Source organism: Cinclus cinclus, chromosome 7 (genome assembly GCF_963662255.1).
Source record: "Cinclus cinclus chromosome 7, bCinCin1.1, whole genome shotgun sequence".
NCBI classification, from domain to species: domain Eukaryota; kingdom Metazoa; phylum Chordata; class Aves; order Passeriformes; family Cinclidae; genus Cinclus; species Cinclus cinclus.
The window spans coordinates 19625936-19642813 of NC_085052.1; the positions used below are offsets into that span (position 1 = coordinate 19625936).

The window sequence follows — 16878 nt, forward strand, 5'->3', positions numbered from 1 at the left end:
AGTGCCCTTGTCAGGGAAGGCTGGACAGGGCATAGGCTGCTGCCATCTCCCAGCATTGAAATTGCAGCCCACTGCCCTGTGGTAACTTTCCAGTCTGCTATCTTGAAAGGCCAAATCTCATTCACCAGGTAGGAGCCAACACCCACCCAGAAGCTCAGACTCTCAGACTCAGGCTCTGAGGCACATCTCAGCTTTATGAAGCACAGTGACATGCTCTTGTCAGATGGTAAAACACCAGCCTGATTTTTTTTAACATCTCTATCTCACTTCTAGCTCCCTGGTGGTGAGCAAAGGCACTCAGGCAGCATGACCAGCTGATTGACTGCAGAATGGGGTAAGCACAGAGGGACAGCCTGCTGGACATATCACTAACCCTCAGAAAGATACAGTATTGAGAAGGCAGCACTCTTCTTACAGTTCTGTACAAAGGTCAAGTATGAAAAAGGCATTGAAGAAATCAATCAACCAACCAATCCATACATTACAGTATTTATTAGTTGTTTGAATACATCACCCAGTGGCATGGTGTGTTAAAACCCATCACCCAGAGATTAGTTGACTCTGGGACCCTTCTGTCCCCAGCCCACGAGACCAGCCATGGGCTGGGACCATTGGCAATGCCTGACAGACTCCGCAGGACAGAGCTGGACCCTGCTCATGTTTTAGGGTTTGAGGCAGTAGCTAGTCAAGTTAAACAGATTGTTTAATATTGTACAAGAGGCACATCACAGGAGACAGCCATTAAGGATCATGGGATTAAGTTCCTTACATCACAGAGGAGAAGGGAGAGCCCAGGCAGATCCCCTCCCTACATAAACCTTAAAAACAGCAGGAATTTTCCATTTCAGTGCTTCTCCTATCAGTAATCGATTAGGGTTTCCTGGCAGAATAGCAGCAGGTTTGGGCTCTGTTCTTCCCCAAAGCTGGGGACCATGGAGAAGGCAGTGCTGCTTTGAGAGGAGTTCCCCTTTTTTCCAAAGAGAGTCTTGGTGCATGCAGGATTCTATCAGCCCCCAGAAAGGAAGTGAGGCACAAAGCAAACCCAAGTGATAGAAAGAAGGAAAAGCAGAACCACAACCCCAAGGTTTCCAGCCCCCAGCCTCTTCCCCTTTCTCCTGTCACCAGCCTGCCACAACCTGCACCTCACTCTGGCATACCACCCACTGCAAGGCAGACACACCAAAGGCCAATGTGCAAGTTACTCTGAAGGCTGTTGCCCGCAGTGATCTCTTCCTAAACCCCATCACACCCATCCCATCAGGCACTTGGGCTCCAGACAGAAGAAAAAGTTTCCCCTTTCCCTCTCCGTCTCTCCCCACTTCCATCCCAATCTTTGCTTCCACCCCTTGTTTTTAATTCCCCTTTGATTTCTGTGTGCTACTCAGGTAAGTTTTCATGAAAAAGTTGTAGAAGAGAGCCAATAAAGTGGTATATAAGATAAATGGAATAAGAAGCATTGGCCAGCTAATTTGGCAGCCCTTATCATTCTTCCAAAAGAAGCCAAAGATGTTAATTATTACAAATCCTGCCATCTGCACAATCTGTGAAGTGGTGATTAGCATCATGATGGATTTGGGTACCCGGAAGCCCATGGCTGTCACAGTGTAGTATGAGTACACCACAGAATGGATACTGAGGTTCAAGGCTGCGTTCCACCCCATACCAATCGTCGTAATGTTATAGCCATACCAGGATATAATCATTGTGAAACAGTGGTGGTACCAGTGGAGGAAGATGAGCTTCTTTTTCCGGAGAACAATGAACAGAGTGTCACCTGGGGTTGGAGGAGAGGTGTATCATTAGTCAGGTGAAAGCACAGCAGTTGCACAAGTTTTCACATGAAAAAGAACCAAGCAAGCTTCAATGCTGAAGCCATTACGTGGTTTGATCCCACCAAAACCTAGGTTCCCATTGAAATAACCTGTATTGAAAAACACCATTTAGGCACCCTACTTTCTGACATGTTTGCAGTATTAAGAGTGCCTTGTTCCAGGCTTGCTTCCCCAGATATACCTGCACTGCATTTCCAATTGGCTCTTCTTTACTTCTTTTTTACGAAAACTGTGTGGAAAGCCCAGCCCTCCCTGCCTGTCTGCTGTCCCTCTCCACGGTCATTCTAGTGCAGAATTTCCCAGTCCAGGCACTGGCCTGGGAATCAAACTATAGCAGTAACATCAGGCTGCAAACCCCTGGACAGCAAGCATATCATCTGAGTTGAGCAATAGGGAGCAAGAAAATGAGTGACACATGCAAGGCTAAGCGACCCTTTTCTCCAAGTAACATTTGGACAGAGACCTGTAAAAGAAAATCTGCTTGTAAAAGCAAAGCAGTTATAAACACACAGGATGAGGAGAAGTTTGAGACTCACCCATTTCAACCAGTTTGCTCAGTGCAAATAGATACATCCAAAGCTTGGAAACAGGGTGGATGTAGAAAGATCTACTACACACTGATTGCTTAAATCCCTTGTTAAGGAGGATGAAGGCCATCTGCTTCCAGATCCGACAGGCTGCAGTGATACTGCAAGAAAACCAGAGGAGAGCTGGACACTGTTCCCAGGGCCTCAACATAGCCTCTGACAGCTCTGCATCCATGCATGTTTAGTTGACTCCATCTTGATGCTCAGGGCAATCTCAGAGACATTTAGTCAAACTTCTGCCTTCTTAGACTTCCTAATAAATTTTAGCCAGGATTTAAAACCTATTCCTGCAAGACAAAGCAGCATCAAAGAGTGCTCCCTCATTACACCCCCTGCTTCCATTGCCTGAAGAGGCACTTGAGCAAAAGCTGCCCCACATGATGAGAAATGGAGGACAATTTTCCTGCTGTCCCACAGGACAGGCCCAGGGAGCATTATAACCTCCTGTGGCAGGCAACTCGTACAGCTTATGAGAAGAAATACCACTTTTTCTTTGTTATCAACCTACATGTTTAATTCACACAATCTTGTCTTTGAACAGACCATGAACAGCTATCCCCTGACCTCCCCTCTCCCACAGCTTGTGATTTTACGGATCAATGCCATACCCTGTCCTGACAGAGGACAACCAGTGTCCTTTTGACCTTGTCAAAGCCAATAGGAGTTACAGAGGCAGTAGTCTAGTTTTTCTCTGTCCTACCAAACAGACAGAAAAAAAGATGAGGGGAATTTTCTAAAATTGACATCTGCTTGTTTAAATACAGAGCATGGGCTGAAACATTTTCATGGCCACTGCAGGAAACCTCTACCATAAGACTGGACAGTTTGAAAACACATTTTAAATTACTGTTCTGTGCTTCTGTGAGCGTAGCAGAATTTCCCCCCACCTCCTACACAACGGGATCAGAAAAATGGGGGGGGTAGGGGTGGAGCACAGAGGCAGGGATAGAGAAAGAAATCTAAATTTTAAAGAGAAATAGACCTCACATCAAACTTGCAATTGGCAAACTTTGCAAACTTGCAACTTCCCTTTGAATGAGGGAAGTTGTCTGCTCTTGCAGGCTTCACGTTCAAGTCTAACTACTAATGATTTCCAAGCACGCTCCCTAGCAATCCTTTTGCAACTCATTTGACTTGTTGGAGTATTTCTGGTGAGAAATAAATTACTTGTATAAGCAGGTCACTCCCCTAGTTAGAAAGAGCCTTCAAGAGGAAAATTTAAATTTATTTCCCAAGTGACATAGTGGATAACCAAAACTTTCCATCAATCCAGTTCTGAGGGAAGGTCTACACCTGCCTCCAGATTTAGCAAAGGCTCTTACCTGAACAAAGTCAGGCTGAAGGACCACAGGACCAGTGGTACACGCAGATTGAAGGGCCTCCGTTCCTTCATGATATGTTGGATTCCGAAGATCAGGATGAAATAAATAATAGAAATAATGAAAGACTTTTGCCTGCAAGTAGAGAAGAGGGAACAGTCAGGAAAAGACTGACCTATTTTTAGCCAGACTTTTGTAGCCCTAGCAAAGTACTCTCACCAAGAAACAAAAGATCTCCCACTGTCATGTTAAGATTTGGTTTGGTCACAAGAAAGCCTGCCCTGACAGTGAGCAAGCAAGAACCCTGAGGACTGCACAAAGGAAAGTGAACTGCTACATCATGGGGATTTCTACAAGACCTTGATGGGATGAGGCAGGTTCTGGTAGCCTGTGATCCAAAGTAAACACATCAATGCATCTTAGCCCTTTACACATGAGACTCTATAGGTAGAGGATGTCTGTGCAGGATGTCTAAAAAGGCCAGTTTCACGGAAGATAGAGCCTCAAGTGCCTTGTCTTACATCCCACACATTCCAAGGCTTTAGTGCAGCATGGCAGGGCTGACTGCCCTACTTGCCAGTGCAAGGGCTGCAGTGGCTATCCGTGGGTGCTCTTTGCCCTCTTGCCACTTCGCCATCTCCCTGCAAGCTACAGCACCACCTGGACCACTGTTTGCTCTGCCGCATGTGCTGCTGCATCCCATCCTCCACAGCCTCAGGTACACAACCAGAAACCCCCGATCTTCTCCTCCTCGGAAGTGAAGATCCTTACACCTGCTCTGCTAAAAGCAGCAGAACCCGATAGAGTTACCCAGGCTCGTGAATGCACCAGGTCAGCAACCTCCTCTTACCAATTCTCCTCCATCCATTTCCTGGCTGCCAGGTGATTGAAGTTCTTCTCGAAGTCATACTCCCCCAGTGGCTGCAGTTCCGCCAGGTCAATGTTCGCTTCCATATTCAGCATCCCCGGGAGCAACCCGAAACAAGGCAGTCCCACACGCTTCACCGGTGGATATACTCCCGGGACTGCGCTCCGCCCCAACATCACACCGCGGCGGGGGGTGGGACCGGCGGGGAACCGGAGCCTCCCACTCCTTGCGCTGAGTAAGGCTGAGCGGGAGGTGCTCGCGTTCCCCATCCAGTCCAGCTCGTCCTCAGCAGATGGGTAAGGTGATTCCAACACTGACACCACCAGCAGGCAGACATTCCCTTACCCTGGCTGAGGTTAGCTGCTGTGCTTTCTTCACTACAGACGGAAGCATCTGGCCGCTGCTGGAGACTAGATGGGTTCTGGGTATTCTCCCACTTAAAATTCCTGCTGCTGAAAATAGCTCCATCACAGCCAAAATCTCCTGAATGCAGCATATCTCATTGCACCCTCTGGTCACTTCACTCATCTTGGTGTCTCTCCCAAGTGTCATGTCTTTGCATGTATGCAGCAGCTGCACCCTACAAAGCTCACAGACTTGGGAGGGGTTTGCCTCATGCAGGCATCACTGCACCTGCACACAAATCATCTGCTTAACTGCTGCCCCTTCAAGCAGGTGAACATTTGCCTGGGTGAGACATTTCATAGGACTGTATAATACTTTGGGTTGAAAGGGACCTTAAAGATCATCTAGTTTCACTCCCTCTGTCATGGGTGGACATCTTTCACCACACCAAGCTGCCCAAAGCCTTATCCAGCTAGGCCTCAAGCTCTTCTAGGGATTGGGCATTCACAATTTTCTCTGTTTTTCACAATGCAGAAAGTGTGAAAAATATCAGGAAAGAATTTGACATGTAGGAATTAAAATCCCTTGGTGATTTGTGCAGCACCCCTGACTTACACTCCCCATTTTGGAGAGCACTTGCATGTATCTGTGGAAAGTTCAGCTTACACATGTCAGCAGCAGTGGTTTTACCATGCCCCACACAGAGAAAACACCCTTTACATAGCATGAGCTCCCACTGTGCCTTACACAGCTCTCACCTTAGTGTTTCCAGCTCCAAGGAGGTCCTTCAGGTCAGGGATTGTGCAGTCTCCATTCCTGAGTCACTTGTCTTTCATCTTTCATTGCCTAGTTTGGGCAGTAGCATCACCAGGCAGAATATTCAGGTACATGCTGAAGGAAACTTTCATCTGTTACAAGGGCTTCTGCACACCACAAGACCAGGTGCAACCACCAGTAAAGCCAAGGGTAAGAGCAGAGAAGCAGCAGCTCAGTAACACAAACTTTTTGCACTTCTAATGCATACAAGTCAGTGTTCAGTCTCATTATTCAGCAGCAAAGCAACGTTGGGAGCCTTATAAACTTATCCCTCTCCTCTTGACAATAGTTGCACTGTTGCTGACTTCTTTGCCTGCATATTGTCTGTGGATTTGCTGTTCTTAGGTGGAATACAGTTGTTAGATGTTTGAGACACCACAAGTATGAAATACCTGCTTGTTTGATCTATGCTTTAGCAACTGTTAAACAACGCCTCCTTTACATAAGACACCATATGAGACGAGAAAAAACCTTTAAATACCTATTGAGAGATGCAAGGATGAGTTGGATTAGCTGAGTAGAAAATGTCCTGATATCAACATAATTTCTTATTCCTAATCTAATCCTAGGTTCAGTAAAGTTTTCATTTTGAAACTGTTTTATGCCACATGAACAAGAACAAAGCCTCTCTTAGGGTAGGTCTGTCCATCCATCTCTCAGGTGGTGGCATGTAGAGTTACAGGAGGAGCTCATGACTGCAGCTCTTTGGTGTGACCTGAGCAGGCAGCTGGCAGCCCTTCCCAAGTATCTCCTTGGCAGATGGGAACAAGAACAACACATGTAACGAGCAGAAGCAGATAGCAGGAATGAGGCTCTTGGCATCCTCTGAGGCACATTTCTTGCTTAATAAGGCAGGATTTGTCACAGGATTTGTCACCTGCACAATCCAGATGCAGTCGTGACATTCTTGTTATCCTCTTTTCTCCCTGCTGTCAAATACATGTATCTGCACTCCTGGATTTGGCTGGATTAGCATGCAGAGAACTGCCCAGTCCAGTGCCTGGTCACTAGCACTGCTCAGAAACTGTTGGACTCAGAATGCTTTAGAAGCTGACATGCAATATAGACATTAGAGCGACTTGTAAAAAAAACAGATGAGCTCGTTTTCACACATCACAGTGAATTGCACAGAGCTCAGCTGCTGCAGGTGAGGAAGCAGAGCTCCATCAACACTTTACACAGAGCAGGAACATCAGGGCTGCAGTGCTGAATCAGTGGGAGGGGAGCACTTCATTATTCTGTCCTCCAACTGAGTGGGAAGGAGACAGAGACCCTATGGAACAGAAGCCCCCATGTCTTTATTTTGAGCCCAAAATGGCTAGGTAGAACCTCAAAGAGAAAGGACAATTTTGTGAGGTCCATGAAATAACATTGTGGATCCTTATGGAGATCTGGTTCTCTTATGGAGAATGCTTCTACAGCATTCCAAAAATAATTCTTCTTTGAGGTAGCTCTAAATAGATGGAATTCTCACTTAAAGCTTAAATTGGTATTTTCAACAAGAGTTTCAGTTTTCTGGTAAAGATTCACTTTTTCACCAATACACATGGAGAGAACTAGTTTCTGATACGGTGACTGAGCATCACCTACACTCTTATTTGCCCCGTGGTCAAGAGTACAAGAAACTGATTTTTTCACAAACACCACATTTTGTATCCCAAGTCTTAAAATTAATTTCCTGTAACAGGATAGTAAACAACAAACAGACTACTTCGGTGGTAGATAACACATTTTCCTTCTGTCAACATGACAGAACATAAACATGAGAACATTGAGAACATGAAGATACTTGTAAAAGACTCCAGGCACTGTTCTGAATAACAAGCAGCCAAATCCTGGTACAATCCATAGTGCAGGAAGTGGTTTCTAGAAAGACAGAGTGCGTAATTTCTTTTGTAAGAATACTACAAATTAAGAAAACCAATACTTTAGGCAAGATAAAGGACAGCAAGCATTTACAGCTCCCTAGCCTCACAAATCAACCACTTCCATAGCAAGTGACACAGAAAAGATGACACAGAGAAGTCTGTAGGACTTAAACAGAGTGGATACATGGCAGGAGTTAAGAGAGCAGCTACAATAACTAGGACGGGGCAAAACATTTTAAGTGTGTGGGCCAGAGGCAATGTGGCCACCAAAGTCTTCAACTGCCTGTTGACTAGCTGACCGTCATTGTACTGCCACCAGCTACCTGCCTGACCCACACAGGTGGGGACAGGGAAACAAGGAGGCACAGTTGTTGATTTAAAAAAAAAAATTAGTTCCAGGTATAATATGCCAGTTCAGATTGGCCTTAAATATGAGACCCCCGACAGTCTGCAGGACAAGAGAACACACAGAGTCAGCCTCACTCAAGCTGGGTTTTGTTGGTCTTGAGTTACACTGCCATCCCCATCAGTGAAGAAAACACAGGTCTTTTTTTGCCCAGGAAACAAGGCTATTGCGCATAACCACCTCCAAAACAGCTTGTTGGACTGCCTGTGGTTGTTATTTGTGATTTACACATCAGAGCAGTGAAAGGCATGGAAGGATCTCCTTGCACAAGCACTGCAAGATTTCATCAAAGCTTAGGATAATGGCTTGATTCCATATAACCCTCTTGACTGCAGAGAACATGATTTCATATATGGGCCTTCCCAGGGCAGCTTTTTCACCAGACTATGAACACAAAGAACAATCTTTGTGTTGTTGATCAAAATATCTTTTAACTCCTTTGCCACCAACAGAAGCGGCATGGCAGGCAAGGCATGATTATACATATATCACAGTTTGTTTTAATTAGGTTTAATAGGTAATAACAAATGGTAAAGGTAAGGAAACAAACTTTCTCTCCTGATTGATTCCCTGACTTTGGAAAGCAGACTAGTTTTCACACATATTGTAGCAAAGAGCTTGACATAAAGTGCTGAAGGAGTTACCCTGAGCTGTTATGCCTGCACTTGGCTAACACAAAACTTAGGGCCACACAAGTGGCGAAACAGTGGAATAAATTGCCCAGAGAGATGGTAGATGTCCTGTGTCTCAAAACATTCAAGGCTGAATAGGGCTGTCAGCAAGGTGATTTAGTTCAAGATGTGACTACTCATCTCAGGGGCTTGGGGGCTGGATAATGTTTGGATCCCTTCCAAACCAAACCAAACCAAACCAAACCATTCTATGATAACCCCTAGATAAAAAAGCTGATGCAAAATTAGATATTATTTACATCTTCTGGAACTTCATATGTGGGAAGCTCTGAAGAGCTTTTGTTTAGAAAGAGAAACAGCAAGTAATGCAACATAATAAATAGAATAGCTATTTGAAAACCAAAACCTCAAGCACATGAGCACACACATTTTTTCGTAGATTGAGACTTCATAACAACTAGTCCACAGAAGATTATTAATAGCTGGCTTGGGTAAAACCCAGGCAGTGGGCATCACTTGTTTCAAGGAGAGGGAAGAGTTGCAGTGCAAGTGCCAGAGGCAAAGAGCTTCAGTCAGGAGGTAGGCAGGAGACACTGGCTCAGGGACAGCTACGACATGTGCAGATTTACCAATTTGTCTTTACTGCCTTGCTCTGTCAAGTTCAGCTATAACCCTTTCTCCTAGCCACCATGGCACAGGTGCATTCTTTTGGAGATGTAAGAGAATACAGGGATAACCACCAGCAATCAGAGCTGCAGGAAAAGCTGGGTAAAGCTGGGTAATGGTGAGCATGCTTGGACCTCCATGCCTCACAGGTCTGCTAGCACAGGGCACCCTCTGGCATCAGCCACCACAGCCTGTGACACCAAGATCTCCACCAAGGGGTTCTCAGATCTTTGGCCATTAGAGACGAGCAAACACTGCAAAAGTGCAGGGAGGCATCACCTCCTGAAGAGCAGACAGGGGGTTTCCTGACTCGCTGGGGGCGTTAGCTGTCGTCCCCTGGAGAAACATGTCCTCTGGCCCAGGGGGAAAAGAGGATCCCCTGCTGTTTGCAAGCAGTCCATCTGTCTTCCTTCTGCTTTCCCAGCCTCAGATAAGCTTTATTGCCTTGCAAGAGTCACCCAAGCAGGCTGGCACAAATAGTTTGCTGTTTAACAGCTGCACAGTATGAGAGGCAACAATCCTTCCTTGCAGCTCCCTGCATGATGGTTGATTAGAGACCATCAAGAGACACAGCTCAGCAATAGCACCTCTTCTTTGTACCTTGGCAAGATAGAGCCGTAATAAGCATAATAACAAGACCTTCACTGTACGGTGTTTGGGCATGGTCCTTCTCAAGGATGTGTGTGATGATCAAGAAATTTGGGCATTTGAGAACAATTTTGCATAGGGCAAGACAAAGTACTGTTCCTTCATGCATACATACATATTTTTTAATTAAAGATGCCTTCTGGGGAGCACACTGGATGTGTCTGTCTTTCCCCTGCTGTGAAAGACAGTGTTTTCCAAGCATGAAAAAGACCCAAAGCAGATGGAGTGAATGGGAATATGAGACCTCTCAGAAGGGACTACTTGGAGTCCTTTCTAGTGGCCAATTTATTTCTTGCTCTTTGACCTAGTTACTCTTGCCACTTTGAAAGATCTTAGAATAAAATAAAACCTAACAAAGGAGCTAAGGGTTAAACATCCTAAGGGGTAAACAAAATGGTGGTGACATCAGGAGCTATTAACCCAAAGATGTCATAATCTGCAATGACCCTTCACGAGAATGCTATCAACTCTAAGCTAAGGGTTACAAATTCCATGTAAAACATCCATGATGCAAATCACCTCTAAGGAGCTCTTTTGTTGATACCCTATCATTTACAAACGCTTTTGCTGCTAAAGCCTGTAAGTAGGCCCACTGGTGTTTGGAAACATTGATTAAAACAAGTACCTTGAGTGGGCAGCTGGGCTTTTGCCTGGAGTTGCTATGTCTTCAAGCTCTGTTCAGAAAACAATAGTTGGATACACATACAGAATCCAGAAAGCCTGAGATTAGCAGAGAATCTGCTAATTTAATTCATCAGTGTCTGTTTTTGCAGTTGAAAATTTAAAGACAAGTTTAACAAGTTCTTGAACCAACACATGTACAAAAAATCCCATTGAAGGACTTCTGATTAAGATCAAAGGTGTCCTTTGAACAACCCAATCAGCTATGCTTTTATCACATCTCAAAGCTCAGGCTGAGTTTAAGAACACCTACAGACATTCACACACATATGTATTTGTGTTTTCTGAAGTGTTCATTAGAGAGATACTTTGTACAAACATTCAGTATTTCTCAACCAGAACTGGTCCTGCACCTTCAATAAGAGTAAAATAAACCACAGCACAATAACTATATTATTGTATTGATGAAATTGCCAATGTGAGCTGTTGCCTACACTGGTCATGGTGCATAAGAGCTCTCTACCCTGCATTCTCAAAAATACAAAACATCTTCTGCTTTGCTAAACTAAGCAAAATTACCTCAGGGTCATTCACAGCCAGATTTTGCTGATGGCTTTATGTTGGCCACTCTCCACTTAATCATTCCTGTGCTCCTGTCCCCAGTTGAATCATCTGCTGTCGTAGTTAGCAGAAGTTACACCAAGACCAGACATGCACAAAACATCACCTCTTTGCTCTGGTTGAAGTCTATCAAGGCTGCAGAGTCCAGGTAAATTTGCCAATCCCAGATGACGGTGAGGGCACAAAACCAAAGCTCAGTGCTTTGCATTGCAGAACATCCTGGCTACAGAAGTGGGACTAAAATGCTATTCCTCTAATCCCAGCAGAAAGTGCTTGTCTCTGACTTTTAATGAAACTAACCTAATCAGCATTCATTCTACTTGCTTCTGCCTTGAGACTAATTTGATCCCCAGTAAAGCTTGGATTGCCACTAACAGTTACTTGCCTCTTTTTGCAGACCCCCTTTTGAAACATCTTTGGAAAGTCCTGATAATGAGAACCCACATTCCTTTACCCAGCTCTGAACTGATACAGTTAGAGGGCTCCTTGGTTAGCAAGGTATGACCTGCAAGGAGAGGAGTCTTCAAGCCTTTGTTCAGCATTTGGGGCTTTTTCAACCGATTTGTTACAAAACTTACTGTAATGAAACTTCCCTGATCAGACCCAACCTCTTCTTACAGTATAGCTGTTCCCTCTTCTTGCTACTGGGCAGTCCTGACAAAAGGTGGATGGGATGTAATCCAAACACCCAATTGTGAAAGGTGTCTCTGCGCTGCCCAAAAGGTCTGCAATTGTTTCTTCAGCTCCTCCCCACTTCGTCACCCAAACTACAGGCAGGGCTTTTAAGATCAGCTTTTACCAGTTCTGTCTTTTACACTTGCCAAGGCCCTCAGCTTCTTACCTGTTTAGTTTTAATAAAAATTAACCATTCAACCCTCCTTCCCAGACAGTTTAGCTTTTAAAAAGGCTGTTCTTGGTAGAACATGTAGATGTCTCCATGTAGATAATTCGTGGATTCAGGGCAAAGCCTTTAATATTTCCCTGCCTAGAGCCCAAAACCAACATTACCACTGCCTGAACTGATAGATGACCTTACCCAAAGCTTTGCAGGATGTTCAACTCCATCCATAGCATCTGTTGAACTACATTAGCATTATAACACAGGGTATATAATTTGCAGAATGTGTAATGTTGTTTCTTTTTATTTTTATTTTCCCCAGCAAGATACATAGGCTAATCTGTGTTGTTTTCAAGAGTGCTTTGGATATATATCTATTTTTTTGCTTGTTTATTGATGCACTTTTCTAAAAGTAAACATTAGCTATGTGGGGCTGCTATTGCCTTTGTGAACCATACAATTCTGTTTTCAATAACTCTTCCAACCTTGCTTGTTATCTTGGATTTCTCAAAACCAACTTCCTTTGAACTACAGGTATATGGTTCTGCATATCACTATAACCACACTTATCTCTTCGCAATCAAGCAGAATCTCTCTGCTTTTCATGATTGCCAATAACAGAAGAAAACTCAACCCTGCAAAGCTCTTTAATAAAATAGCTGAGTTTTACATCAGCACATCTATCTTAGAAAAACTTGCCTTATAGAAACTCTTATAACTGTATTTAAAGGCAACAGGATTAGGTTAGTCAACAGCATCGCTACCAGAGCACTTGCACAGATATATTACTAAATAATAATTCAAAAGTTTTCCTTAAAAACGTTGCTACATAGCCATTCCTACAACGGACACCACGGAGAACAGATGTAAGAACCTGAAAAATAACTGTTCTCAGCTGCAGCCCACCCAGAGTCTTTTATAACAGCAGGTAGAATGGTCCTGATGGGGATAAATTAGCTTAGCTGGAGAGGGAGAAGCATCTTAGCAGCAGTCCCTGGAAAAGAGGGAGGAGGCTGAGAGAGAAGGGAGGAGCTTTCTGTGTCCTGAGACGTCAGTCAGCTATTTGGAGTGATTGGCTGCCCTCAGCTGTCCTGAAAGGCATATTGCCCAGCTCCTGGCTGGTGTGTAATCTCTCCTTGGTGTTTGCAAGGATTTGGGAAGCCCTTCCAAAAGCACAGCTTGGGAGAGACCATGGGCATTTCTGGTTTTTAGATCATGCCTTCCCAGAGTACGTGGGAGAAAGCTGCTTTCCATTGCACTGCCTTCAGGAACTTGCTGTGCAGTTCCATTGCCATGACACAGTCCTGAGGAGGCCCTGGTGGGGACAGAGGGACTAGCTTGCTCCAACAGTGCTCTCAGTGGCAAATGGCCACGGCTGGGGACTGGGGATTCACAGAGCTTGGCTCGTTGCCTTCCTCTGTGAGAAATATTTGTAACCTGGAAGCATCAGAGAAAAGCACTGCCCACACTCTCAAGAGCATCAGAGAGATGCATGGGGGCCATGAGGGAGATACCCACAGGCAGAGATGAGAGGCTGGGCTGAGCCATGCACAGGCAAAGGGAAAGGGTTCCTTCACAGAAGTGCTCTTGGGAGTACTGTCATTAAACGCTGTCTGAGTAAAAATCATCTTCTTCGCTAGGCTTTCCTCTGCCAGATGGAGCGATTCACACTCACCTGCAGAGGGAGATGGCTCCTCTTTATTAGCCAAATTTTGTTGACACAGTTTGGTGCTGCTGCCTTACTAGGCTGGAAAAAAAACATATAGGGAATTGATGTGACTGTTGGGCAGCCCACAGCCAGATTCTCCCATGGAGATTCTGCCGGGGTGTGCGGGGACCCTTCCAGAGCCAACACTGGGGCTGAAGCAGCAGTAGTTTATGAGCTGGTGGCAAAGTCCTTCAGGGGAGCAGCCTCTGGGGCAGTGCCAGGCCTTGTGTGCTCCTGCAAAGCTGCAGCTGCTGGCACTGGGCTAAGGAGAGGGGTCACAACAGGAGCCATGTGGCTTCACCCCTTCCCTATTCCCCACAAGGAGCTGCCCCCAGCAGAGGAGCTGCCCCCAGCCCAGGGTTTGGGCAGAGCTGCACAGCCATCATCTGGAAAACACATTCATTTGCAAACCTAGGGTGTTTCCACTCCAGGACGGCTCCCAATCACAGGGCTGCCGTGCCTCTCGCAGAGAAGTTCTGTGAGGAGCTGTGGGGCCGGGTGAACCTGAAAAGCTGGCTCAAGCGTGCCCCAAACACCTCCCCGCCGCACACGGGGCCCTTGCAGGGAGAGCCGCACACAGCAGTGGGGCTGGGGGTGTTGCTGCATCCTGCGGGTGTTGCTGGACCCTGCTCATAATCCCCCTCCCCTGCCAGAAGCAGGACAGAGGGGCAGAAGGCAGCTTGCTCCCGTGCACAGCTCAGCTGGGGTTGCAGCTCTTGGGTGAGGCTTCTTCAGTCTTCTGAAAAGTATTGACTCATGTCCTACTTTCGTTTGAGGGGAAAAAAAAGGTGAATAAAGAGCTTGCTCCCTGCTTGCTGCCTCATAAGCCACAGTTTCAATTTTTTAATTTGCCAAGTTACACCACAGCCCTGCATGCCTGCCTCAGTACCTATGACAGGGAGGGCATTTAGTAACTGCAGGCATCGTGCCCAGATATCAGACACCAAGCTGAAGGCAGAGCTGGATGAAGGATAAAGCTCACCTACATCCCTTCCCCCACCTTGGCTTTTAATGTGTGTGTCAGACTACTCATTATTCCTAATTTAACTTAATAACTAGCTTAAGGCCTTGTTATACTTTCCTTCTGTATTCAATACTGAAAGAATAACAAGGAGAGATGTAGAGAGAAAGCTATATGTTTATTAGGAAAAGATTTACAGAGGACAGAAATAAAGTTGGAAAAGCTAGAGGAGCCTTCATCTTTAATGAGTATATTCAAATACTTCTATAAATCACCTTATAACTTAACAGAATGGCTCCTGACAGTTTCTAAGTCAGTACACAGCTTTTCCTAGGGAACACTCTTTACTGCAGGGGTGCTTTTTGAATGTCCACTTCTTACTCACAGGATCCTTGGCCAGGTTAGTGCTTTACTGCATTAGAAATAGTTGTCACCAAAATGTGGAAATAATTTTTATTAACTATATATATATATGTGTATATATATATATATAGACTCTCTGGATAGACATGGCTCCAAACTCTGCAATACCTTTGGGAATTAAAGCAGCCATGAGAAGTTCAAGAAGGTAAGAGCATATCTGATAGGAGACAACATGATACTGCTGCATGTGGTGCTTGCTTGAGCTTCTTTCTGAAATTGTGAATAGCAAGGAGGAATCATATGAAAATAGACACACTTTTGTAAGCCCACACAGGCTCTTGGGACTCCAGTATTTCTGTCTGCTTCATTTGCTTGCAAACAAAGCAGTATGCAGGTCTCTGTCCTCATGGTGCCTCCACTGGTACACCTGTTTGCAAACATGGTGTATTTGTCCTCTCCCTCCTTTTTCTTCAAGTTCAAAACAATCCAACTCTGTCACCAAGCTGTAAGCTTGCCAACTCTCTTGCTATATTCAGCCTAATCTAAACATCCGAACTCTCACGTAGGCAGCAGTAATCATCTCCTTCCACCTCGAAGATGACAAAATGCCCCACCTCCACCCCCTTGTCCAAACTCATCTGCTAGGAGATGACAACAAGGTCACCATAGTGCAACTGGGAAAAGGCAGGAATGCTGAAAATTTGTGGCAGTGTCTTTTCTATCTAAAAATAAACCCCAAATCCTATCAACCTCTTAATTTCAACTTGCAGACAGAAAGGTGCCAAGCAGACAGTGTTCCTATTACCTATCTCTGTGATGCCCAGTTTCCCCCAAATATCTATTAGCACCTTGGTCTCATCTCCCTCTTCCTGCCATTAGGGACTATTAGGCTCCACAGCCTCAGCTCAGAGGGCATGAGTGCTGCTACAGAGTAAGGTTGATGGGTCATCAAAAGTCACCTTCACCTCAGCCCCTCTGCAAGCTGAAGGTTGGAAGACAGAACTGCCTGGCCTCAGAAGAGCCCCTAAGTGAGAGCCAGGCACTATCCCAACCTAGAACAGCCCAGGAGCCCAGCCAAACTGCAGTAGAAGCACATCTTTCATCTAGAAAAAAACCCACATGGAACAGCAAGAGAGAGCAGAGCCTAGAACCAGCAGCAAGGTCAGCTGTGGCAGTGAGTTTACTCTCCAACTCCTGCTGGGGCAGTGCAGTGGCCCAGTGGGAGCATGGAGCAGAGCCCTTGATCTCAGCACGGGACAGGGGCAGTGAGACTGTCACAAAATGCTGTGGGCAGGCTGTGCAACTGCACCCCATTTAGGTTTGCCTTGGAGTCCAGGGTGAGTTCACAGTGGTACACATTAGGCACCACTCCACAGCACGGCCCAAGTGGCACAACAGTACTGTCTGTTACATTGAAATGAACAGAGTGTGCTGCTTCTAGAGATGTGGTGTATGGCCCAGTGCCTGTCACCAGCTCTCTGAGCTACTGGCTGCTGGGACTGTGGTCCTGGCACGTGCCTCTGTTCCAGATTTTTCTTTCATCACAGGTTTGGAGATATGGGCATGGGTGTGTGCCACATGAAGACAGAGGAGGGAAGGCAATGCATGAAAGCCTGCAGAAAAGCCAAAAATTTGCTGATGAAGGTATGTGGGGACCATAGCTGCAGTAATGAGAAGGATAAAGCACTTCAATCCTGTTTGAACAACTTCCTGTTACAAGAATCACAGGTTTATATTAAACCAAGACCAGAAAACTGCCACACGGGAGAAAGAATATAA

The 16878-nt window shown here is 45.4% G+C and overlaps 1 protein-coding gene across 1 annotated transcript; it reads right to left on the reverse strand.

Moving 5' to 3' along the window:
* Positions 1–1352: 1352 nt before the first annotated feature.
* Positions 1353–4701, reverse strand: ELOVL3 (ELOVL fatty acid elongase 3). Its single transcript, XM_062496733.1, has 4 exons — positions 4589–4701; positions 3742–3873; positions 2369–2520; positions 1353–1774 (listed from the first exon to the last, which is right to left on the reverse strand). The coding sequence occupies exons 1-4, from the start codon at positions 4699–4701 to the stop codon at positions 1353–1355; spliced, it is 819 nt and encodes a 272-aa protein (XP_062352717.1).
* Between the last annotated feature and the right edge of the window lie 12177 nt (positions 4702–16878).

What these genes read in the sequence shown, in the direction of transcription:
- ELOVL3 (XM_062496733.1), bottom strand. Translation starts at nt 4,701, where the DNA reads ATGCTGAATATGGAAGCGAACATTGACCTGGCGGAACTGCAGCCACTG. An exon ending in TTCAGCCTGACTTTGTTCAG is followed by an intron (nt 2,521 to 3,741) that starts GTAAGAGCCTTT and finishes GTTTTCTTGCAG; the next exon opens with TATCACTGCAGCCTGTCGGA. An exon ending in GAGCAAACTGGTTGAAATGG is followed by an intron (nt 1,775 to 2,368) that starts GTGAGTCTCAAA and finishes CTCCAACCCCAG; the next exon opens with GTGACACTCTGTTCATTGTT.